At 38.5% G+C, this 25,225-nt stretch overlaps 1 protein-coding gene across 10 annotated transcripts in view; it reads left to right on the top strand.

The window, feature by feature from the left end:
• The window catches only part of FRRS1 (ferric chelate reductase 1), a 72,632-nt gene that overhangs the window by 947 nt on the left and 46,460 nt on the right, over nucleotides 1-25,225 (top strand). For 3 of the 10 annotated variants that reach the window (XR_015160562.1, XM_086391400.1, XM_086391395.1), the window contains exons 2-3: nucleotides 2,198-2,421; nucleotides 3,168-3,424. Coding sequence is in view for 4 of the 10 variants with exons in the window: in XM_086391400.1 (XP_086247526.1) it covers nucleotides 3,398-3,424 (27 nt within the window). In the remaining 6 variants the exon portion in view is untranslated. Of the gene's footprint in view, nucleotides 1-2,197; nucleotides 2,422-3,167; nucleotides 3,425-18,521; nucleotides 18,704-19,510; nucleotides 19,534-25,225 lie in introns of those variants that run through there. The other 7 variants (XR_015160563.1, XM_086391401.1, XM_086391398.1 and 4 more) reach the window with 5 other exon arrangements.

Here is a 25,225-nt window from a genome sequence, read left to right as displayed (position 1 = left end):
AAAAGATACAGAAGATTTGAATAATGGAAGTAATTATATCGATGTTGGCTCAAATCAGAGAACAATATATTCAGCAATTAGAGAATTTATATAAATGCTGTTTCTCCTTTTCCCTTTCTCAAATTCTCTTTTATAGTCACTATTTCCCAACTTTTCAAAAGAAATACCTCTTATTCATCCCAAATCTTCCAGGATGCATCACTCGGGATAAACAATCTTGAGAGGAACAGTCAGAGTATTGGTATTAGAGAAGGCTCTTAGAAACCTCTCATAGGCCATTGCCTTTTCCTGTCTTGTATGAATGTCTAGTAAGGGTGAGGCATGGCATTAGTAAAGGAGTAGTTTCACCCTTTAGGGGATGTTCCAAATTCAGTAGCATGGGACAGTTGCAGTGATGAACTGTGGTTGTTTGACTACCTTACTCTTTCATACTCTCATTATTACCAAATAATGAGTTACTCATGAGGGAGTCATAGCAGAGCAACACACTCACTGGGGTAGGGGAGAAAGCGGGGCAGGGAGGACCTGGTGGAGCTGGCCCTGGTGCTGAGCCCCCACGCCATAGCTATAGCCTGGCCAGTCAAAGGAGTGGAGACTCTTAAGTCTTGCCCTGGTAAGAAGCACCTCCTAAGAAAGAAACTGGGAGAAAATGATAGATGTGGCTTAACCAATAACTGCCAATAATGATGAAACAAAAAGTAGCTCTTCTAAACTATCAGTAATAAAATGTATCAACTATATTGAGGAAAACACACTTGATTATCTATTTTCCCATGGAAAATGATATCAAAATGAATTGTCATTTGAAGAGATGATTAAAAGTATTGAGCCAATAAGTGTAGAAAAATTGTTAAAGAGATATGAATTAATATTGTTATTCTTATATTTTCTAAGTTACATGATGTTTATGGAATTTATCCTTTTAAAATGTATAATTTGTCATAATTTTATTCTAATATTATTTAAGTATTTACTTTTCCACCTAATTTTTTAAATTTATAATGTATTCTTTTCACAAAGAGGTCTGGATCTCATATAAGCTTTAGACCAACAAAACCTGAATCCATCCCTAGACTTGATACATTTTCTATTTCTCTTCCTATTTGTCTTTCTGTTTTTCCCACCATTCTTTTTCATGCTCTTAAAAAAGTAGGACCTAAACTAATATATAAGGAATGTAAAATAAAATATTTTAAAAAATCACCTGTGATACCGTACCCTAAACTTCAGAAAACCAGTTTTATTAAATCAAGTTCTCCTTCTCTGATGTTAAGTTATTCTAATTATCAGATATAAAATATATTAATATATCATAAATTTTACTAACAAAACTCATTCTCATCTACTTGAGTTTAAAAATAAGATTTTTTTTTTAGTGCTATAAATAAAAGTGAAAAACCAGAATAGCTAAATACTGACTCATTCTAGTCATGAAGGTAATATTAATCCAAGGATAAATTAACTTTTAAACATATTAAAAAATATTAGTCAACTTAAAAAATTCATGAATGATACATTCTTTTTCAAATTTCTTTTACATGTATACAGGCAAAATGTTTGGAGACAACTGAGCTAGACAAATAACTGTGGAAGACTGTATAAATCAATCATGCAACTCTTTTAAGGGAGCTGCCATCTATTTTTAACTGTCCTGTTGGCAGATTTCAGCAGACAGCTGCATTAGATGGATGGAGGCTGCCTGAGGGTGTGAAGAATATTGCGTTGGCCCACTTATCTCCAGTTGTAAAACCTTTAAAAACCCTAATATTTAAAAATAAGTAATTGAGGCTAAACATTTTTAAAGTTTGGGGTGGAAATAGCTCCCATTAGTGCCATAGAACAGAACGTGGGAACCTACAGGCCTATAATAGCAGGAGTTCTGGCCCATTTCCCTCAAGGCCCTCCTTTTATTTGTCCAGAAATCCTTGTGTTCTTCTTATCAGTACTTAGGAACAGGTGAGAGTGAGGCTGGAATTGATCCAGACCACCTTTTTGGCTCTCTTGTTGATGGATGACTCTAATGGAGGTGCTTGTTTTTAGTTCAGAATTTTTTCCTGCATAACAGGCTTTGCTTTAGGGCTGCCTAGGACCTGGAGCACCAGCAGTAGCTGATTTATGAGGGTATTCTTATAGAAAAGGAGTCTATTCAAACTGATCATAACTCCAGAATCTTTGTTCTTTTCATTTCTTCCCGCAGTCATTTTCCCTGGGGCTGAATCTATTAGATCTACACAGGAGAGCATTGAGAGAGCTAATTGGAAAGATTGCTAAGCTTGCTGCAAGAAGCCAGAGAGGGGCATTTTATTTCTCACTTGGATGCTTGCTGAGCCGCAGAACATGTAGGTCTCCCCTGGAGCTGTCATGGAAGTATGGTGATGAAATTACTAGGAGAACTTGGCTTGTACCCTCTGGGACTTGGAGGTAAACATGAATATAGAGACTGGTGCCTATTTCTAGTCTAGAGATTTCTGAGGGAGTCTCTATGGATTAGCCCATGTTTGTGGGGCTTGAGGAGACTGTAGTAGAGTATACATAAATAAAGAAGGAGACAATCCCTTATCATATCCATTTGAAGAGGACCTGGAAGTTCTTGAGACTTCTAAGAAAAACGTTATGAGACAAAAAGGAAAACAAGAGTTGCCATGTAGGAAGATAAATTTGTCCTAGTCTACCTCAGTGGGGGATAATACCAAGAATTTCCTGGTGTCTACTGCCACCATGTGGGTACTTACATTTACTGAATTCAAATGTGAGTATTTCCCTCTTTAGGCTAATCCTAAACCAAAGTACAAATAACTCTAAGTGTGTTTTAGTGCTCTTCAGCCTTAGATTGGCTCCTAAGTCCCCTCAAGCTCCTCTGCGCTCTCAGACTCACAAGGAGGTTCCATCACTAAGTACTCTTCTCTTCTGTAGCACTCTGTTAAAATAGTACTAAAACCATGTTGCTGAGACCTCAGTGACTTTGAGCTCTGAAATCAGTTTGAGGCAGAGAAACTCCAAAATGGTCCCCACTTACCTGTTTCCTTTTATTCATGCCCCATGTCACCATTTTACCGTTATCGTGGGTGGGACCTGTGTCTAGCTTCTAACTGACAGATTATGGCGGAGGCGATTGGGTGTCACTTTCATAATTAAATTACATAACGCTGTAATTTCCGTATTGCTAGCAGAGTACCCTGACTGCCTCTGGACTTGAGTGCATGAAGCAAGCATCCGTGTCTGGGAGACCCAGTGAAAATGAACTTTAGGGCAACTACTGGCTGTCAGCAGGCAAGAAACGGAGGGCCCCAGCAGGACAGAGATCGCTGACTCCTGCTAGCAAGCATATGAAGCTGGGAGCAGATCCCTCTCCAGTTGAGCTTTCAGATGAGATGCTGGAAACCTTGATTGAAGCTTCATGAGAGACCCCGAAGCAGAGGACCTGGTGAGCTATACCCAGGTTGTGCGAGATGGTACATGTGTGTTGTTGTTAGCCACTAAATGTGTGCTAATTTGTTATACACAATAGGTAACGAATATGCAGTTTTGTGGTTTTGCTTACATCACTCCCCTCTTCACAGGACTGCAGTGTAAGTCCCTGGAGATTGTTCTCGGAAATAAATATAACTGACAATCACCACTCTGTGCTCAGAATTGTCCTTCTCCTTCCACCAAAGGTCTGTTACCTGATCAGCTTTGTTGTGCTTGATTTCTCTGGGAAAAGTTCTCTCTCAGGTGACCTTAGCTCCTCACACAAAGGGAGCTTTGTGGGGCCTGCCTATGTGGTTCCCCAGATAAGCCTGAATACTCTTAAATCCAGCAATGGTGCAGCTTGGCCTAAAGCTAAGAGCTCACAATATGTCAGATAATTTGTCAATTTCCAGATGCATTATACCAAGGGTCCCCAACTCCCCCAGGGCCACAGATCAGTACTTCAGAGCAGTGAGCAGTGGATGAGCAAGAGAAGTTTCATCTGTATCTACAGCTACTCTAGTTGCAGGAAAACAAGCTCAGGACTCCCACTGATTCTCCATTATGGTGAGTTGTATAATTATTTCATTATATATCACAAAGTAATAGTAAAAGAAGTAAAGTGCAAAATAAATGTAATGCGCTTGGGATTGTCCTAAAACCATCCCACCCCACCAACTCGTCAGTGGAAAAATTGCCTTCCATAAATCCAGTCCCTGGTGCCAAAAGTTTAGGGACTGCTGCACTGACACTACTGTAGCTATAGTTATTAGATTGACATTAAACTTTATTCTTCATTTAAAAAATGTTGCATGCCCTGTGAAATACTTGACTATGAGTAGAAATATAATTCAAAAAAAGACACATGTACTCCAGTGGTCATTTCAGTACTATTTACAATAGCCAGGACATGGAAACAACCTAAATGACCATCAACAGAGGAATGGATAAAGAGGAGGTGGTGCATAGTAAATATGATGGAATATTACTTAGCCATAAAAAAGAATGAAATAATGCCACTTGTAGCAACATAGATGGACCTGGAGATGATCATACTAAGAGAGGTAAGTCAGACAGAGAAAGACAGGTATCATATGACATCACTTTTATGTGGAACCTGGAAAGATGAGACAAATGAAATTATTTACAAACCAGAAACAGACTCACAGACTTTGAAAGGAAACTAATGGTTACCAAAGCAAAATGGTTGGGGAGAGGGATAAATTCAGAGTTTGAGATTAACATATATACATAACTAAATATAAAATAAATAATCAAGAAGGACCTAGTGTATAGCACAGGGAACTCTCCTCAATATTCTGTAATAACCTATATGAGAAAAGAATCTGAAAAAGAATGAAAATATGTATATGTATAATTGAATAACTTTGCTGTACGTCTGAAACTAACAAAATTGTAAATCAATTATACACCAACATAAAATAAAAATTAAATTTAAAAAAGGAAGACTATTGGATTTCTTGGATTTGACCAGACAGGAAGATAGAACTGTTTCCTGTGAATGTGTGCCACTCTCCAAGAAGAGGGACAAATGATTTAGAGATTCTCAGGGCCTCTACCTCAGTCTCAACAAGGCAGATAGCCTCTGGCCTCCAAATGCAGCCTGAGGATTAGGAGTGCCCTCTGGAGCTATGAGACTGGGACCACCCTGCAGAGTCTTGGAGGCATGACTCACCCTCTCAAATCTCCCCCTTCCCTTTCTTCCCCCAACTACCCTCACCAGCAGAGCTACAAAAGGAAGTGGGTAAGGCAGAGCATTGAACCAAAAAGGATTATTCCTGAACTTTAAGATCTGAGGGAAATTCACCTTGCTAGATTTTGAATTTGCTTGGGATTTACCATCTTTTCCTTTTTTCCTGTTTCTCCCTTTTGGAATGCTAGTATCTATCCTATGCCTGGCCTGGCATATTTTGGAAGCTTGCCTGATTTGGAAACTTGCCTGGTTCCACAGGTTCACAGCTGGAGAGGAGTTATGCCTCAGGATACTTGGAGACTCATACTTACTTGATTTAGATGTTATTTAGATGGCACTTTGGACTTTAAAGTTCTTGCTGGAATGAGTTAGACTTTGGGGCTGTTAGGATGGAATGAATGTATATTGCCTATGAGAAGGATATGAATTTTGAAGAGCCAGGAGTGGAATCTTTGTGTCCCATCAAATTCATATGTTGACGCCCTAACCCTCAGTGTGATGGTATTTGGAAATAGAGACTTTGGGAGATAATTAGGGTTAGATTAAGTCATAAGGGTGGGGCCCTAAGAATGAGATTAGTGGCTTTACAAGAAGAGGAAGTGAGAGACTTGCTCTTTCACAGCAAGGGAAGGCCAGGTGAGGACATAGAAACAAAATGGTAGTCTGCAAGTCAGGAAGAAGGCTGTAATCAGGAGCCAAATTAGCTGGTACCTTCATCTTAGACTTCTCAGTCTCCAGAACTGTGAGAAATACATGTCTATGTATTATTTAAGCCATAGAGTTGACTCATTGGAAAAGACTCTGATGCTGGGAGGGATTGGGGGCAGGAGGAGAAGGGAACGACAGAGAATGAGATGTCTGGATGGTATCACTGACTCAGTGGAAGTGAGTTTGAGTGAACTCTGGGAGATGGTGATGGACAGGGAGGCCTGGCGTGCTGCAATTCATGGGGTCGCAAAGAGTCAGACACAACTGAGCGAATGAACTGAACTGAACTGAGTCTATGGTATTAATGTTTTTATGCAGAGCAGACTAATATAAAGAGTACAGGGAACACTTACATTATATTGCAATAGGGAGCATAAAAAATTAGAATAGACAGGAGAAATGAAACCAAGGAAAATTTTGTCAAAATGGGAGAAATACATGTTTGTGTGCCAGTGGAAATGAACTCGAGAGTGAATCAAGCCCCTCTCTGAGTAGATGTACTAATTCTAGGCACAGTGGAAAATAAGACTGATGATCTCTGCTGTCTTGACATTTACATTTTAATTGAAACATGATGTGTATGTGTGTGTGTGTGTGTGTGTAAGGAAGACAATGAACAATTAAACAAACAAAAAAACACCAAATGAGTTCGTATCTGAGTAATGTGAATAATACTCACAAATCAGGCTATGTGATTCCAATAAATGGAATGAGTAAGAGACTGGATGATACTAAGGATACTGTGTGGAGTGCATTTACTTCTTTATACTATAAGAAACAAAGAAGATTCTAAGAAACCCCAAGGCAAAACAGTGAAACATTAAACACTATGGAAAAGTCAATGCTCCAAATGTGAAGCAACACAGAATTGTCTGATTTATAACAATGGGTAGAGCAGTAAGAAAAGAGAGTCTGTATTGTACATTGTCATGCTGAGTGGCACTTGGATCAAGACTTTGGAGACATAAATTAGGAAATCTACCCTGAATCTTCAATGAAAAATGTTAAAATAATAATTGTAATATAGATGTTGGTGATGGACAGGGAAGCCTGACATGCTGTAGCCCATGGGGTTGCAAATAGTCAGACACAATTGAGTGACTGAACTGAACTGAGATGTCTTTATTGTTTTCAATTTTGAAATAAATTTACAGGCAAAGCAGGCAAGACTTAATTATGGTTACAGAATAGAATGTAAATGTTATTCACCTTGACCAAGTTATTAACAGAAGACAGGAGGGGATGGGGAAAAGAATGAATATAGCATGCTAGAGGTCCTATTATCCCCATCTACTATAGGAGAAATTCAAAGGATGATGTCTGTATTTGAGACTATTAGAATTTTATGTATTAAGTCACACAAGCAGCCAGTGAAAGTGAAAAGTGAAAGCAAAAGTGATAGTTGCTGAGTTCTGTCCAATTCTTTGCAACTTCATGTAGCCCGCCGGGCTCTTCTGTCCATGGAATTCTCCAGGCAAGTATACTGCAGTGGGTTCACAGGCTCTTCCCCATAGAACTAAAAATAGTAATATGAACTTATAGGGGGAAGAAATGAGCAGAGTGGCAGGAAATTAATTAAAAATGTCTTAAGATATATCAAGAAATAGTAGGAAGAGTATATCACTAAGAAAAATGATATTAACCACCAGAAGAACCAAAGCAGATACATATAAAAAAGATTTTGCCCCTAGGTTTGGGAACTGATGGTACCAGACAGAAGAACACAGAATGATTGCTTTTCATTATTGTTGTTGCTGTTGTTCAGTTGTAAATCATGTCCAACTCTTATGTGACACCATGGAGTTTGCCCTCCAGGGTCCTCTGTCCATGGGATTTTCCAGACAAGAATATTGGAGTGGGTTGCCATTTCCTTCTCCAGGGGATCTTCCTGACCCAGGAATTCAATCTGCATCTCCTGTTTGGTAGATGGATTCTTTACCACTGAGCCACCTGGGAAGCCCATTGCTTTTCATTCTAAGGCTTCTATACTACTTGGATTTTAAAAACCATGTTTTATTTTGATAAAATTTTAAGAACTAAATATGTATAAACAACTTGGTGCAATGAGAAGAATGTCTCCTTCTCTCTGAGTAAGCTGTTTACAAAGAACTTTTCTTGGGGTGGAGTGGTGTAGGCAGAAAACCTCTGAGTTAAAACTATACCCACCATGCGTCCATCATTTCTGTAATGCTGAATTAATATCCTTATATATTACCAAATGATGTCACAAAATGAAATTTCCTTCATTGTTTAAATCCTCACATATTGTTGGTTAGAATGAAAAAAAAAATGGTACAGTCACTTTGGAAAACCGTTTGGCGGTTTCTTGTTAAGTTAAACATACAGATGTAAATATTTATAGTGGCTTTATTTCTAATTGCTGCAAATTGGAAACAGCTCAAATGTCTTTCAGGTGGTGAATGGATAAACAAACTAGTATATACATACACTGGAAAATTATTCAGCAATAACAAGGAACGAACTTCTGATGCGTGTAACATGGATGAATCTCAAATAACTATGCTAAGTGAAAGATGCCAGATGCAAAAGGCCATAGAGGCTATGATTTCATTTATGTATGATATATATGATATTCTGGAAAAAGCAAATCTATAAGGAGAGAAAGCGGATTAATGATATTATGTGTTGCCCCAAAATTCACATGTTGAAGTCCTAGCTCTGGGATCTCAGAATGTGACCTTATTGGAATAGTGTCTGTACCAGGGAAATCAAGTTAAAAAGAAGCCTTTAGGTAGACCCTCATTCAGTATCACTGCTATTCTTGTAAAAAAGAAAAATATGGACACAGAGACATAGCGGGAAGATGATGTAAAGAGACATAGGAAGAAATCAGTCATTTATAAACAAAGGAGAGAGGGCTGCAGCTGATTCTTCCCTCTCAGCCCTTGGAAAAAACCAAACTGGCTGACTACTTGATGTTGGATTTTGAGATGTAGATTTTCTATTCTTTAAGAAATTCAGTTTGTGGTAGTTTCTTACAGAAATCCTCACAAACTAATACAAATGGTTTTTAGGGTGGGAGTGTTGACTAAAGGGTCATAGAGGGACTTTCTGAGGTGATGAGAACGCTCTATTTCTTGATTGTGGTGGCTATATAATTGCATATGTTTCATGCATATGTCAGAAATCACAGAACTAAAAAGGGAAAATTACACTCTTTTTAGAATTATACTTCTATAAGACAACTTGAAAAAATTAATAAAAATGACATTAAAAAAGATTACTTTAAAAAATTAAATATTGGAAAAGTGACCCAGAATGTATGTATATACAAAGATGTTTATATTAATGTTGGTCATAATAATGAAACAGCAGAATGAAACACAATGTCCAAAATAGGAGATTATTTGAACAAATGGTTAAAATCAGAGACGAAAGATAAATTCTTTCCCTGACAGATCTTACATTCTAGAAAATAAGATCGCCAATACACGAATAGAGAAATAAATATATAGACATAATGTCAGGTAGTGATAAGTTCTGTGAAGAAGTTAAAGCAGAGTAAGGAAGGAGAGTTAAATGGAGCTGTGTTTTAGATACAGTAGTATGGTGTTGCGGAGAAGGTGATGGCACCCCACTCCAGTACTCTTGCCTGGAAAATCCCATGGGTGGAGGAGCCTGGTGGGCTGCAGTCCATGGGGTCGCTAAGAGTCGGACACGACTGAGTGACTTCACTTTCACTTTTCACTTTCATGCATTGGAGAGGGAAATGGCAACCCACTCCAGTGTTCTTGCCTGGAGAATCCCAGGGACCGGGGAGCCTGGTGGGCTGCCCTCTATGGGATCGCACAGAGTTGGACACGACTGAAGCAACTTAGCAGCAGCAGCAGCAGCAGTATTGTGTTGACTGTGCTAGGTTATAATCCCCAGTTATTCCATCAAATACTAAGCCAGACATTGCTATGAAGGTGTTTTGTAGATGTGGTTCAAGTTCATAATCAGTTGACTTTCAGTGAGAGAGATTATCCTAGATATCTGGGTGAGCATGATGTAATGAGGAGCATGCGAAAAGAGCTTAATAGCTCTTCTTCTTCTTCGCCTTGAAGAAGGCGATATTCCAGCTATGGTGAGAGAGAAAACTTGAGAAATATTTATTATCTCTAAGACCGTGTTATTCTTGAGTTTTATTAATTAAGGAAGGGACTACAATTTTTTCTTTGTCATGGTTGCTGCTGCTAAGTCACTTCAGTCGTGTCCGACTCTGTGCAACCCCATAGACGGCTGCCCACCAGGCTCCCCCGTCCCTGGGATTCTCCAGGCAAGAACACTGGAGTGGGTTGCCATTTCCTCCTCCAATGCATCAAAGTGAAAAGTGAAAGTGAAGTCGCTCAGTTGTGTCTGACTCTTAGCGACCCCATGGACTTCAGCCTACCAGGCTCCTCCGTCCATGGGATTTTCCAGGCAAGAGTACTGGAGTGGGGTACCTAAGTGTTTTTAATTGGAGAATAATTTAATTGGAAGGTTTATGTGTATATGTGCCTGTTCTTCCCAACCTCTAAACGTTAGTGAACTCCAAAGCTCATTTTGTCAGATCTCTTCTTTTTTCCATCCATGCTCACTTTGTAGTACCAATGACTCAAATGTTTATTTTCATACATGTCTATCAACAGATAGCTTCACTTGGCTATTTTAATGACATTTAAAACTTAAAATGTCCATCACTCAGCTCTTGCTTCCCACCCTTCAAATCTGCTCTTTCCTTTTCCCACTAATCTTCCCATACTAATAGATGCTACCACTTCCAATTCTTCCTCTACCCCTCAAATTTCCTGTCTTGGGTTCATCAGTTTTTCTCTGTTGATCAGAATTGACTCAAGAGATACAGTTCTGGTTATTGCTTCCTTTGCTCTCAGAGAAGTAAAGTTATTAGCAATTCAAGTTAGGAATTTATTCGGTGTTCGGAATTTAGAGTCTTATTGTCAGCATCTTAAAAGCAAATATCTCATTTTTAGGCTACAGAAGAACAAACTTGGCCTACTGGGGGCAGCAGAGAACAGTGTGTTAAATATTTAGACCCAGAGAAGACTATGGAAGCATTTAGTTACAAGCAACTCTCCCAAGCACTCAGATCACTGTGATCAGTAGTCAGCTCTTTTGTCGGATGATGGGAGGTAAGAGACCGGAGGGGAGTATTGGTGCACGTGTGCCTATCAGAGCTGGAAACCAATGGACAGACGTGGCAGCAGTTTGCTCCATGGGGATTATCAAATTTCCTGGAGAATCCATAACCTACTGAGATTTTTATCTTTGTTGACTCCCTCCAGTTGTTCAATGGCACACTGTCCAGCCTAGCACACTGATAGTTAGCTACGAAAAGATTCACTATTTTTAGACTGCTTGGTGGTGTTTTTTTTTTTTTCCTTTTTTCCATATTTGCTTTCTTTTACACGTTCTGTTTTTGCGTTTGGTCCTCGATAGTCTAAAGTCTGTGGAAAGAAGGCCTACATGTTAAGTATTATAGGGGTGAAAAATTTGCCACCCCGAAATCCTCTTTGGCATGAGGATTAATTTAGGCTGATCATTTTTAAGTAAGAGAAGGCTCAGGAAGTCTCTCTTCTACAACCTGTTGGCTGTCTAAATAATTTAACGGGCCTGTTCCCAGAATAGAGCTATCGCCAGAGATATGGGGGGTGTTGAGGGGGAAGTCAGCTGGGCCCAGGGGTCAGAGTCCACTCTGCGTCCCACAGCTTCTACATGGCCCATTTACCAAACGTTTACTATTCTATCTCTATGTCAGTTACCTTCTTCCTCTTTAAAGTCTCCAACCTACTACTCCCAACATCCTCATTTGTCTTTAGCTGAAGACAGAATTCAAGGTGAGCATTTAGGTCATTTTGGCAAGTAACTCAGTTTTCCTGCATCTCTCCCAGGGGCACACTTTATTAAACTTTTCTTGTTTTTCTGTCTCATGTCAGTTTAATTCTTAGACCATTGTGAAGAATTTAGAAGGACAGAAGAAAGTTTTTTCATCCCCAAAAATATTGAGAAAGAAGGAACTGATAATTGGCTTGGGGAGATGAAAAGCAGTTGGTTTCAACATTTGGGGCTGTTACCCACAGTGAGAAATACATCTTATCTCACAAACCAGGACATATCTACTCATAATCAGAAAAGCTCATGAAACACCACTTACTTACCCTTTTTGTATAAAGGTATCTTCTCTGATATTTTCTATTTTATTTCCCTAACATTTTTTTTCTGATTGTGACCACTAAGATTATATAATCCACTAACAATTTGGTTGTGGCACTGAGATGAAAAATTCTGAGCTATAAAATATGAAAAAGACAAAAAGTTGAAAGTCATCTCCAGGTTTAGCTTGTGTGGTGAGGAAAATAGGTACTGCTAATTGAAAAAACAAAGAAGAAATTGGAAAGAGAAATTGATCAAGTTTCCTGTGGCTACTGAAACAGATGTGAAAGGAAAATAAAAGAACGGAGTTGGTTTTGCTAAGAAAACTCTCTAAAGTGGACCAGGAGGCCACTGAGCAGGTGTGAATTGTGTGCGTCTTGGCCTGGATGAGATCTGGCCTTTTGATTCTTGTCCTACTCAGCATCCTTGTCGGACCATTGTTACTCTACAGGACTCTTGGCAGCCTATCTGCCTGCTTGCCCTAGAGCAGCTCGTGATTCCTCGAGGACAGACGTTTCCTGCCTTGTGTCAGGGGCAGTCATGGTTCTTTGGCAGGCTGTGTGGCTTTTATGTTTGTGGGCCCCTGACTCTTTCTCTTCTCCAGAACACTCTTTTGGTTTTCTCCCAATCTGTGTCTCCCAAATTGAAGTTCCTTAGACCCCCAGTAAAACTCTTTGTTCTTTGCAACCTCAATATTTATTACTATTCAACACAAATTACCATAAACGTGGTAGCTAAAACAACAGAAATTTATTCTCTCATGGTTCTGGAGACCAAAAGCCCAAAACCAATACCAGCAGGCCAAAGTCAGGAGGTTAGCACACACCCTGCACAGGCTCCAGGTGAAAATCTGTTCCCTGCTTCTCCAGTTTCTGTGAGGCTGCTGTCATTCTTGAGTGTTTACTTCCAGGGTCACACTGTCTTCTCTCCTTTTGTGTGTGCCCTCCTGCCTCTCTTTCCAGGACATTTGTGATTGCAGTTAGGGTACACCTGGATAATCCAAGATAACAACTCAGTGACATCTGTAACACTCCCACCCCCCGCACTATTTTTGGCCTTGTAACATTCATAGGTTCTGGAGATTTGCATGTAGATAACTTTTTGGAGACTTATTATTCAGCCGACTAGGAGAAAAATAGAGTGAGTTCAGTTTTTGAATGGAGAGATGCTCAATTAGCTTGAAAGCAAGAAAACAAGACTGGAATTGATTATTATATAAAAGATGAGGGCTATAATTATATTTTGGGTGTTTGGGTGTTTATTAACATCAAGGGAAGTTGAAAATCTAAGAATGCAGGTGTTTGTGGAAGCCTGAACCAAATTTATCTTCATAAAATATACAGTGTTGTTCAGTTCAGTCGCTCAGTCGTGTCTGACTCTTTGCGACCCCATGAATTGCAGCACGCCAGGCCTCCCTGTCCATCACCAACTCCCAGAGTTCACTCAAACCCATGTCCATTGAGTCGGTGATGCCATCCAACCATCTTATCCTCTGTTCTCCCCTTCTCCTCCTGCCCTCAATCTTTCCCAGCATCAGGGTCTTTTCCACTAAGTCAACTCTTTGCATGAGGTGGCCAAAGTATTGGAGTTTCAGCTTCAACATCAGTCTTTCCAATGAACACCCAGGTCTGATCTCCTTTAGGATGGACTGGTTGGATCTCCTTGCAGTCCAAGGGACTCTCAAGAGTCTTATGGGACAAATTACATGCTCAGATGTCTGGAAAACTACAAGACTGCATGTCTACAGGCACATGCAGTTTTACCAGGTAATTGTGCCCTTCCCTTATTCCCTTTCTCCTCCTTTCCCTTCCTCTTTCCTTCCTTCCTTCTTTCTTTCTCACCCACCTAGGAAGACACAATATATTATAGTAGATTTAGAACCTCCTTATACAAATATAGGTTAGTGCCTAGTACAATCTTTGAGATACAGTAGGTTAGTTGACAAAATATTTGTTGGATGTGATAATTTTTTTTAAACTGACCACCTAAAAATCTAATATTTTTCTAGTCCGTTATGTGCCTCTTCTTGGCCACCAGAAACTGCATTCAGAATTTAACATGACACCTTAAAGAATATATGATTCTGGTTGTAACCCCTCACTTTTACTTTTGAGGTAACAAGAGCAGAGAGGATAAGTGATTTGTCTAAAATGATCTAGTGCTCTTTTCACCACACTCCTTTGCCTTTTCACCTTCATTTTAAGCCAAGCTTCTCTAGTTTACCTGCCAATCTGAAGAAGCAGTGCATGCATGCGTGCTAAGTCTCTTCTGTCATGTCCGATTCTTTGTTATATTATGGACTGTAGCTCACCAGGCTCCTCTGTCCATGGGATTCTCCAGGCAAGATTACTGGAGTGAGTTGCCATGCCCTCCTCCAGGGGATCTTCCCGACCCAGGGTTCACACCTGCATCTCTTATGTCTCCTGCATCGGCAGGCAGGTTCTTTACCACTAGTGCCACCCGGGAAGCCCGAAGAAGGAGAACTATTACTAAAATGGGGTAATACTCTGAGTCTTTCCCCTGTTGGCATTTATTTTCTTCAAAGGCAAAATGCTTCATTCCATTGGGATCGGGAGTGACTCATCTAATCACAGCCTTACACAGTGGAGTCACTCTCATACCTTATATCTTCTTCCTGCTGCAACTTTGGAAGTGTGCAGTGGCATTTTTTTGATTATCATTAGTAATAGGTAGAACAGGGCTTCTATATTAATAGCTGGAGAATGGAAGGCTTAGACCTTCTACAAAGAGCAGTACAGTATAGCACAACAAGGAAATATCTCACTGGAAAAGAATTATTATCAGAAAGCAAAGTCCTATGCCACAAAGAGTTATCCTCTATGTATATACATTGGAGTAGACTTTTTTGACTTCAGATCATCTCCAAGTTTTTTTATAGTGAAAAGAAATTATGGTGAAATAAAGATTTTTTTCAAGAGATTAATTTTACCTAAGTAAGTCAAGACTGGGTCTCAGTAACAATGTTAGTTACCTTTTGAAGACACAGATAATTCTAGCCAGGGGTTGGGTGAAGTGGCAGATACTGTTCAGGATCATTCATCATAGAGAAGTCAAATTATGTTGAGTAATTTAAGGAATAGGCTGTGTTTAGAGGAGCATACTGTGAAGTGACCTGGAACTGGTGGGAAGAAAAGTATGAAGAAGAATATTGCTACTACTAATCTAATGCTGAGAATGGCTTTGTGTTGTCAGAGAACACGTGAAATGTGGATTTAATGAGCAGAGTTTGGTCAGAAGTTTATGGGTAATTTTGGAACAATTTCTTATTGTGAGGCATGGGAAGATGGGATGTTTCATTTACAAATACTTTTGTGGCAGGCACTGTGATTTACAGATATTATTTCATTTGACCGTCAGTCTATGCAATATGGACATTCATTCATTCAGTAGTAAGTGAAGGTTTTTTGAGAATTACATGGTATGAGTTATACTTTAGGAAGATTAATATGATAGCATGTGGGATGGCTTGTTAAGTTAATGAGAAACTGGAGGTGCTTAGTAGATAATGACCATAGTCCTGCTGAGAAGTAATGAGGATGTAAGCCAGAATGAAGGCACTGGAGATAGAGAAGAGGGGATGAATTTGGATGAAATTTGATGAGATATAATTAAAGACTGAGTGAAAATAAGTTTATTTTAGACAGTGGATTTGGTTTTATGGAGTTGTACAGTCCATGGAATTCTCCAGGCCAGAATACTGGAGTGGGTAGCCTTTCCCTTCTCCAGGGGATCTTCCCAACCCAGGGATCGAACCCAGGTTTCCTGCATTGCAGGCAGATTCTTTACCAACTGACCTGTCAGGGAAACCCTTTATGGAATTGAGGCAGGGTCTAATCAATTGGAGATATTGTACCTGAATGTAATTTTTAATGACATGCTGACTGCAATAGGAAGATTTATATGTTTGGCCCATCCACCCTCATTCATACTTGGCAGTGGGACTCAGTATATGGAGAGTCAGTAGCTCTGGCTTAGATCCCTGTCGGCCACTTTTATCTGCCTGACTTTGGGCTATTTACTTAACCAGGCACAGCCTTAGCCTTCTCAGCTGCAGTATGTCCATGACAAATACCTTTTGCCTAGAGTCCTTGTGAGACTTAGATATAATTCATGTGCTTGTTCAAAATGGAAGCCTAATAGATGGTTATTATTGCTCATGCTATACTTTATTTGCCTTATTCATTCTCATATGAGTGTGCAGTGGGTTTTTCCAGTGATTGCACGATGTGTTGTATTGGGTTGCAACAGACTGAATGGAGAAGCAGGTATGAGAATCCAGCTGTCTTTTATTAACCCAGGCACAGAAGAAGTTTGTAAAAATTTAAACAATACTACTCTTCTCACTGAATTCTTATATTTGAAAAACACTTATAACAGCAAGAGGAAAAAATATTAAGAGTAAAAAAAAAATTGTATGTTATGAGTTCATTATTGTCATTTGTCCATAAATAAATATGTGGAATTTGTGAATAAGTATTTAAATATATCTCATTAAATTTTTTTAATACAATAGATATTGACAGATATCACCCCCATAACCAAACATCTCTTAGGGGCTGTAATGATTTTTAGGAGTTGCAAAAGGGTCCTGAAACCCCAAAATTTGAGAACTGCTAATTTAGAGACCTGAGAGTGGGATCCAATGGGCTGGTATCTACTTCTCAGAGTCCAGTGTCCATTGAAGACTCTAATAAATAGCGTTTCTTTTCTGGCAGCTGACAAGTAGCTCAAGAGGTGAGCTTCTGGGAGGGAATGATAAAGGGAATTAGGACTGGGGACTTTAAGGGAAATGATAAGCCTGGAAAGGGTGGTTTTAGATAGTGCTAAACCTCTCCATTCAGTTTTTTCTGCCATATCATACTGCTTTCTAAGATTGCTTTAGGATGAAAGATTGATAGCATATTCTAAGAATTATTTGTTTTATAGACTTTTTATCATGCTTTTGGCATGTAAAGTGTTCACTGGGGACTATTCCTGGAAAGAGTCTAATTATAACTAGAGAAAGTTACATCACCTCTTGACCCTTAATATGGGAGTACTGAAGTTCAACTGACTCCATTTATGTTCATTCACGTTCCAAGCAGCTTTAGGATAGAAAATCAGAGTCTTCTTTATTTAAAGCTTCTCTCTAAAATCCTGTAGAGGGGGCTTTTGTTAATTTGTGGCAAGTTCCTAAAGATTAAAGTGATGGTGTTCTTTCCCTACTCTTTTCCCTTTTGAAAAAGTTTTAGAAAATTTACTAATGTGATTGCCAACTAGTGATCACAAGTCAAGGCATGTGTGACAGTCTGTTTTTCAGTCTGCACATACTAGTCATCGTCTGAAGTATTTACTATTGTCTTTTCCTAGCCCCGTTTTGTTTTTTTTTTTTTTTTTGACAAAAAAATCTTGGCAAAACAAAGCCTAAAGTCTTTAAAAAGAAACAAAAACAAACAAAACTCCTGAATTCCAAGGTGTGCATGCTCAGCCTGAGTCTGTCCAACTCTTTGTGACCCCCATGGACTGTAGCCCACTAGGCAAGTCTGTCCGTGGGATTATCCTGGCAAGAATACAGGAGTGGTTTGTCATTTCCACCTCCAGGCGATCTTCCCCCCCACCCAGGGATCCAACCTAGGACTCTTAAGTCTCATGCATTGACAGGTGGATTCTTTACCACTGAGCCTCATGGGAAGCCCCAAAGTAAAATTTGCGTAATAAAAGAATTATTTTGCATTATGTCACTTGCACTTTCAAAGGTGTCATTTTAATGCAGTCTGATTCTATTACACCTTTTGTAGTTAATTGCAATAGTCTGCTAATTATTGTTATTCCCTAGATAAGGTTGCCAGATAAACTAAGCTAAACTAAGCTAAGCTAAGTGAAAGTCGCTCAGTCATGTCCAACCATTTGTGACCCCATGGACTATACAGTCCATGGAATTCTCCAGGCTAGAATAGTGGCCTTCTCCAGGCAGTCTTCCCAACCCAGGGATGGAACCCAGGTCTCCCGCATTGCGCAGGTCGATTCTTTACCAGCTGAGCCACAAAGGAAGCCCAAGAATACTGGGGTGGGTAACCTATCCCTTCACCAGCGGATCTTCCCGACCCAGGAATCAAACCGGGGTCTCCTGCATTGCAGGCGGATTCTTTATCAACTGAGCAATTAGGGAAACTCTGTCAGATAAAATAGAAGGTAAATTTGAATTTTAGGGAAACAATGAATCATTTTTTAATATAAATGTGTCATCAATATTGCATAGGATAATGCTTATATTAATGAATGATTGGTTGTTTATATGAAATTTGAATTTAACATCCTATGCTTTATTTTGCTAAATTTGGCAACCCTTACCTAAGCACAAACAGGTTCTCTGTCTTTACTTAGCATTATACAGAGCAGGTTGTATTTCAAATGGTTTTATAGTTAAAGACAAAAATTTAATTTTCTCAGTGAAACAGTGATTAGTTGGTAATGGTAAAATTGTTTCTTTGTGTAGAACAGAGGGTTAATTCTCAGAAGCAGAGTCCTGAGACTAGTGCCGGTCTTGCAAATCCTGTTTTGCTGCTTAGTTTGGGAAACTCTCTTCTTATGGGTAAGCTGGCTCCACCCAGCTGCTGAGAAAGAGATACGAGTTGTTAACAAAACCGGAAGTTGGATAGGCTGCCTTTGCTTCTCAAGGTAAGTGTCTCCTGTTTTCTTTCTGCCAGAGCTTTTTGCAAGGCGCTTAAGAATTAATTCCAGCTCAGTGACTGTACTGAGAGAGCAGTTGCTTGTGCTGACCGAGGCTGTCGGATAGGCAGGATGGATGTCTTATTAACGAACTGTGTTCTGGAGCTTGTGAGCTTGTGTTGAGCTAATGAGTGTTCACTAGCGAGTTAGGTTAATAATATGTTCCATGACTTTGACTACAGAGCTTTAATCCCATGAGACATGTTTGGGATCATGAAAAGCACTGACTTTATTCATGCATCAGTGTTTTGCCCTTAATTTTTAGCAATGGAAGCTCCCTTTTTACTTAACCTAATGGCATCCTTTATTTGATTTTTAAAGTGTCTTTTAATTTAGCAATCTTAGCTCCCCCACCCCCAGCTCTGGTGTGCCTTTAGAATTTTAGAGAGGCTCTGGGGTGACTAGGTGTTACCTCTGCCTTTAATTTTTTTTTAATATCTTGTCGTGCTGTCCTAGGGGTAAAGGGGGGAGTTTTCAGTTTGTAAATGTATTATCAGAAATAATTCTTTATAAAGCTAAACTTTTACTTCAGATATTTTCTTCTTTCTCTGAATTAGAGAAAAGGTGGGAGAAAGCTTTGAATGTTTACTTGGATAGTGCAGAGGTGGGAGGCTAAAACTTGATCTGTTGATTTACTGAAGACAATGAGCTTGACTTTTTGAAGGACTTTTTTTTTTTTATTTTTTATTAAGGGGAAGAGTTCTACTAAGTCTTTTAATAAGCCAATATGTTGATTCTTTTTGCTGACCGTACCTTCTGTTTCACACCTGTCCGCTTAGGTAATGTCAGATTCTCTGGAAATCACACTGTTGCATTGCGTTGAATGCTGTTTTCAAGGTTGTCTGCTTAGTCATTGTGAAAGGAAATCAGGGAGTAGGATGCCTTTGCTTCCTTAAGACAAGTCAATCAGTTGTGGCAAAAAAAAAAAAATGCATTAACGTTTTTTATTAGCAAAAAACTACAGCTTATGGAGCCTCCCAGAAGAGACAAGTTATTAAAAGTTGGTGGAATTAGGCAGTATTCCAAGGAAGAAAGGATTTTATGGAAGATCTGGTTTGTGGTAGACACTGTGCTAAATGTTTCACAGATGTTATTATATTTAATCTTCACCAAGGCCCATGATGTTGGTATCATAGTCTAACAAAATAAGAAATTTTGCCCAGTGAGATTAAATAATTTGCCTAAGGTCAGTCACTAAGGAGGTGCCTGCTGGATTCAAACCTAGGTCTATGCGATTTCAGAGTCCTTACTACACACTGTCTCATAGGACAGAGTGGTTGATAGCATTTTAAATGGACCTTGAAAGAGGCGTGGAGGTTTTATGAAAACAAAACAAACAAAAAACAGTAAAAGTAATATAGAATATTTGAAAATTGAAAAAAAATTCTAAACATCTTACAGTTTATTTAATGTTTCTTTACAGTCTTCACATATGCATGTTTGTAGTCTATTTTAAAATTACAAAGCACTGCATGCTTAAAAAAATATACACAATTTAAAAAGGATTAAAAAGAAGTCCACTCCTCTTCCCATATTGAAAACACTTTCCTAGGGGGTAACCGCTATTGAGACTGGTTAAACGATGGTGTTTTTTCTTTTGTATGTAACTTAAGTATCCTTTTGTAGTATGTTTTTCATTCATCACTATGGCATGAGCATGTCTCCACCCAAGTGCATGTAGATTCATGTCTTAGGATTTTGTGAAAAAAGTTTATATTTGCAAAGCATTTAAAAGAATTCCTGCCTCCTAGAAAGCAGTCAGTAATTATTAGCTGTTATTCCTGTAATTATTTACTCTATTTCATTCTTTTAAATGGATACACAGTATTTTATTTTATATTTTATTAAAGTATAGTTGATTTACAATGATATGTTAATTTAAGTGTACAGGAAAGTGATTCAGTTATATTTATACACATATATATGTTTATATGTATCTATTCTTTTTCCTTATAGGTTATTACAAAAAATTGAGTATAGTTCTCTATGCTATATAGATATCCTTGTTGATTACTTAAGTTATACATAGTCGTAGGTACACATTATTTTAGAGTTTGGGGATAGCATAGAATAAGGGGCATCCCAGGTGACTCAGTGGTAAAGAATTCACCTGCCAATGCAGGAGACACAGAAGACACAGTTTCAATCCCTGGGTTGGGAAGATTCCCTGGAGAAGGAAATGGCAACCCACTCCAGTATTCTTGCCTGGGAAATCCTGTAGACAGAGGATGGGCCACAGTCCATGGGGTGGCAAATAGTTGGACACGACTGAGAGACCGAGCATGAGCATGCATAGCATAGAATATTTTTGTAAACACCTAAATTGTCTTAAATTTTTGTTATTACAAATAATCCTTGCATAACTGTGTGGACTTTTCTTTTTTAAAAATTGAAGTATAGTTGGCCTACAATATTATATTAGTTTCAAGTATACAACAGAGTAATTAGAATTTATATAAACTATACTCCATACAAAGTTTTAAAAAAAATATTGACTGTATTTCCTGTGCTGTTTGTTGTGTGGGGTTTTTTTGGTAGGATAAATTCCTAGAAGTGAAATTCCTCAAAGGTTAAACATATTCTAGTTCAGTAGGAGATTGTTACATTTCCTCCAAAACTATTGCAGTGATGTACACTCTTCACTGTATGAGAGCACTTACTTCTCCACATCCTTGCTTATATTGGATATTACTAGTCTTTTGCATTTTACATGAAATGATAGGCAACTTACTTTTTTTTTTTTTTTAACAGTGTTCAGATATTTCTGTATCTTTTTTTTTTTTTTTTCCATTTAACGTATTTCTGTTTTTACATGGGTAGGAATTGGATGTGTAGCATAATGGAGGTCCCAGTTAGAAGACAGAACAAGTGTAGAAAGAAAGCGAAGTACTTGCTCCAGAATGGTACATTGTTGCTGGAGCATGGATTGGGTTAAATACACATTAAATGCATAGTGCTTTTGTCCTTAATTGAATAAGTCCTGAGAAGCTGTAGAAGGTTTTTGGAGAGAGGAGTGATGTAATGAGAATTGTGCCTTGGGGAAATGATCTTGTGGTGTTTTGTAGGACAGATTAGAATGGAGATGCAAAAACAAGGAGGCAATGGAAAGGATTTCACTAATCTGGGTGACAGGTAATGAAAGCTTTATGCTTGAAGGTGTTGTTGGAATGGAAAGCAGCAGACAGATATAATAGAATGAAAGGTAGAAGAGAGAAGCTGAAGGGATAAGTAGGTGAATGGAAGAGCAGAGGTGGAATCTGCTGAGCTTGTTTGGAAATTGGGGTCTCAAAGAGTGCTTGGAGTCAGATCTTGAGAATTTGGGGTTTCAAATCTGTTGACTAGAAATGTTTATAGGCCATCATCAAAATAGGAAAGTCAGATGCAAAAGCTAGTTTGGAGGAAAAAATAATGAATTTCATTTCAGAAAAAAATGAGCTTATGGTCATCCAAACAGAAATCTATAGATACTAGGAAATCTGAGTTGAAGCATTATGGAAATGTGGGATGGGGGCAATTGAAAGATTTGGGAATTATTCAGGGGTAATAACTGAGGCTATGGAAGGGATAGCCTGTAGAGAAATGCAGGGGTCAAGGGAAAAAGTCTTGGGGGTGGATATCTTCCCAAGTGGCTTAGTGGTAAAGAATCTGCGTGCCAATGCAGGAACTACAGAGGACGTGGGTTCAATCCCTGGGTCAGGAAGATCCCCTGGAGAAGGAAATGGCAACCACTCCAGTATTTTTGCCTGAAAAATTCTAGGGACAGAGGAGCCTGGTGGGCTACAGTCCATGGGGTCGCAAAGAGTCGGACACGACTGAGCAGTCACACACTGTGTGTCCAATGACGATGACATCTTCATGTAAGAGAAAAAGCCTTCTGATGATGCTGTGATTAGGGGAATCAGAATTAGACTGGAGAGCTTCCGGTTCTTTTTCTTCAGTGGTTTTCCTTTGCCTTTTCTTTTACTTAAACTCTAAATTCTTTTTGACCATTTTAGGTTGTCATCACACCTGACAAATCTCAAATTGGCTGTTAATGTGTCATTTTTTTAAATGCTCTTTGTTTTTTAGAACCTTTACTGAAAATGTCATAACTCCAATTGTTAATTTTAAAAAATTGTTTTTCTCTGTACTTCCTGCTGTGAAAATGGAGTCTGAAACATTTTTATCTGGGGAATTGGAAATACTTGACCTGGTTTTCAATTTCTCTAAAATTTGAGATTCAGTTATCAAAGTCAGTTTAACTCTTGATATGGAAGCTTTCTATGAAGGTGAAGTTAAATTACTAGCAAGAAGGGGAACACATTTTCTGAAATATTTCAAAAGGCTTGAACAAATTAAATGCAGATGAAAGAAACACATGGAAATCTCAATTGTTTAACCACAATGGTGTTCATCAGAAACTTAGCACATAATGGCAATATGGAAAGTGACTAGTGATAATAAATGATGACAATTATCATTTATTGATGGTGTTTTTAAGCATTAAACTAGTTGTTTTTATATCCATTGTTTCAGGGGCTTTTGTTTTATGAGAGACATCTCTACATTGCTTCTTAGACTCATATAGTAGACCCAACATTCTGAATAAAGTAGGCTAATTTCGATTTCTCATTTGTCATAATATGCCCCCACTCACATTGTTTGTTGTGAAATTTGGATTCTCACTGCACCTTCCAGATCCTCTCTCTCCAAGGAGGGAGCAAAGATTTGAAGTGAAGAGAATGCAAATGTTGGAGTTAGATTTGGATTCTAATCTTTAAAGTGTACAGGATTTTGTGTACATTTCCTGGTCTCAGTTTCTTCATCTCTAAACTGATGCTTGTTGTAAGGATTATATTAGATGTAGTCTCTACTAGTTTATCACCAAATATATGTTTCTTTGTCTTCTTTTTCACACTATGTCCCCTTTCTTCCCCCCTCTATAGTAAAACTAATCCTTTCCTTTCTTATTGCTATAGAAATTTCATTGCTTTCTGTGTATCTCTTGCGCTTAGTCTTATCTGATTTTGTCAGTCTCCTTATCCTTCTCTGGTTCTACCTACTTTTCTAAAACTCTTCATGCCTAGCTCTGCCACTGTAAGGTGAACACCTATGGGTATCTTTAACCCCGGTCCCTCTAGCTTTTGGTCATAGGCTTAACAGTTTTGCCCTAGCTCCTAGATGAAATCCTGAAATTACACATACTGTGTCCCAAAATTAATTTATCATTCACCTTGGAATTTCAATTTCATTTTTTAATGGAAGCATTATTAAAAAATGGTGCTTCTGTTTCTAGGCTAAAACATAAACAAAAACATGTTTAACTTATAAGCAAATTGAAAAATTTTATACTTATAACAAAGTAAAAGAAAATGATGCCATTGTAATTTTAATTAGTAAAATAAAAGCAATTTTGAATAAAAAGTAGTTATTAATTTTAAACATTATGGAATGTGCTTGATGGAAATTCTGAAAGGAGCATTCAAGTGCTTTAGGGATTGCAATGTCTTTATATTATGGTTACGATGAAATAAATATTCATATTTTATGCCAGAGAAGTGAAAGTGAAAATGTTAGTCACTCAGTCATGTCTAACTCTTTGTGACCCTATGGACAGTAGCCTGCCAGGCCCCTCTGTCCATGGAATTCTCCAGGCAAGAATACTGGAGTGAGTTGCCAGACAAGGAACATTTAAACATAAACTTTTTCTCTGCCCCTTTTGGCCACCTATCTCACCTCTAGTGTGCACTGTGCATTTGTATTATGGGTTAACCAGACAAATACCTCCTCAACAATAAAGATTGATTTTTCTTCTGGCACCAGTCATGCTACTCTTTTAAAGATAACATTCCTTTCTCAATCCAGTCAGGAGTTGATTACCCAAGGTTGATTACCTTGTACATGCAGACATCTTTAGTGAACTCAGACGATGAAGAATTCACCTGCAATGTAGGAGACCCAGGTTTGACCCCTGGGTTGGGAAAATCACCTGGAGAAGGGAATGGCTATCCACTCCAGTATTGCCTGGAGAATTCCATGGACAGAGGAGCCTGGTGGGCTATGGTCCATGGGGTCGCAAAGACACAACTGAGTGACTAACACTTTCACTTTTGTGTATGAAGCCAGTATATTATTTCTCCTAAAGACAGCGATTGATGTAAAACAAACTGGTCAGATGACCTGGGGAAATACTGGGTTGCACCTGATGAAAGTCTTTAGCTTAAATACTCACTGATGTCCTTATTTATGTTACTAGCTATATTATTTGTATTCTGCCTATTTTACATGATTATTGTTTTTTGCACTACCAAATGTGTCACTGACCTCAGGTAAATTCAGTGATGATTAGGAAACCTGAAATGATTGACCAACTATGTAGTACTATAAGCTCAACGATTATAACTAGTAGTGGGAAGAAGCAATGAAAAGGAACCATTTCTTGGACCATAACAGACTAGTAAGACAGGTGGTCTGGAGACTTTTGGCTACTGT

This window comes from Bos grunniens, chromosome 3 (assembly GCF_055505025.1).
Source record: "Bos grunniens cultivar Pamir isolate PY7600 chromosome 3, Bosgru_T2T1.0, whole genome shotgun sequence".
NCBI classification, from domain to species: Eukaryota; Metazoa; Chordata; class Mammalia; order Artiodactyla; family Bovidae; genus Bos; species Bos grunniens.
This window is presented reverse-complemented; position numbering and strand designations above follow the sequence as displayed.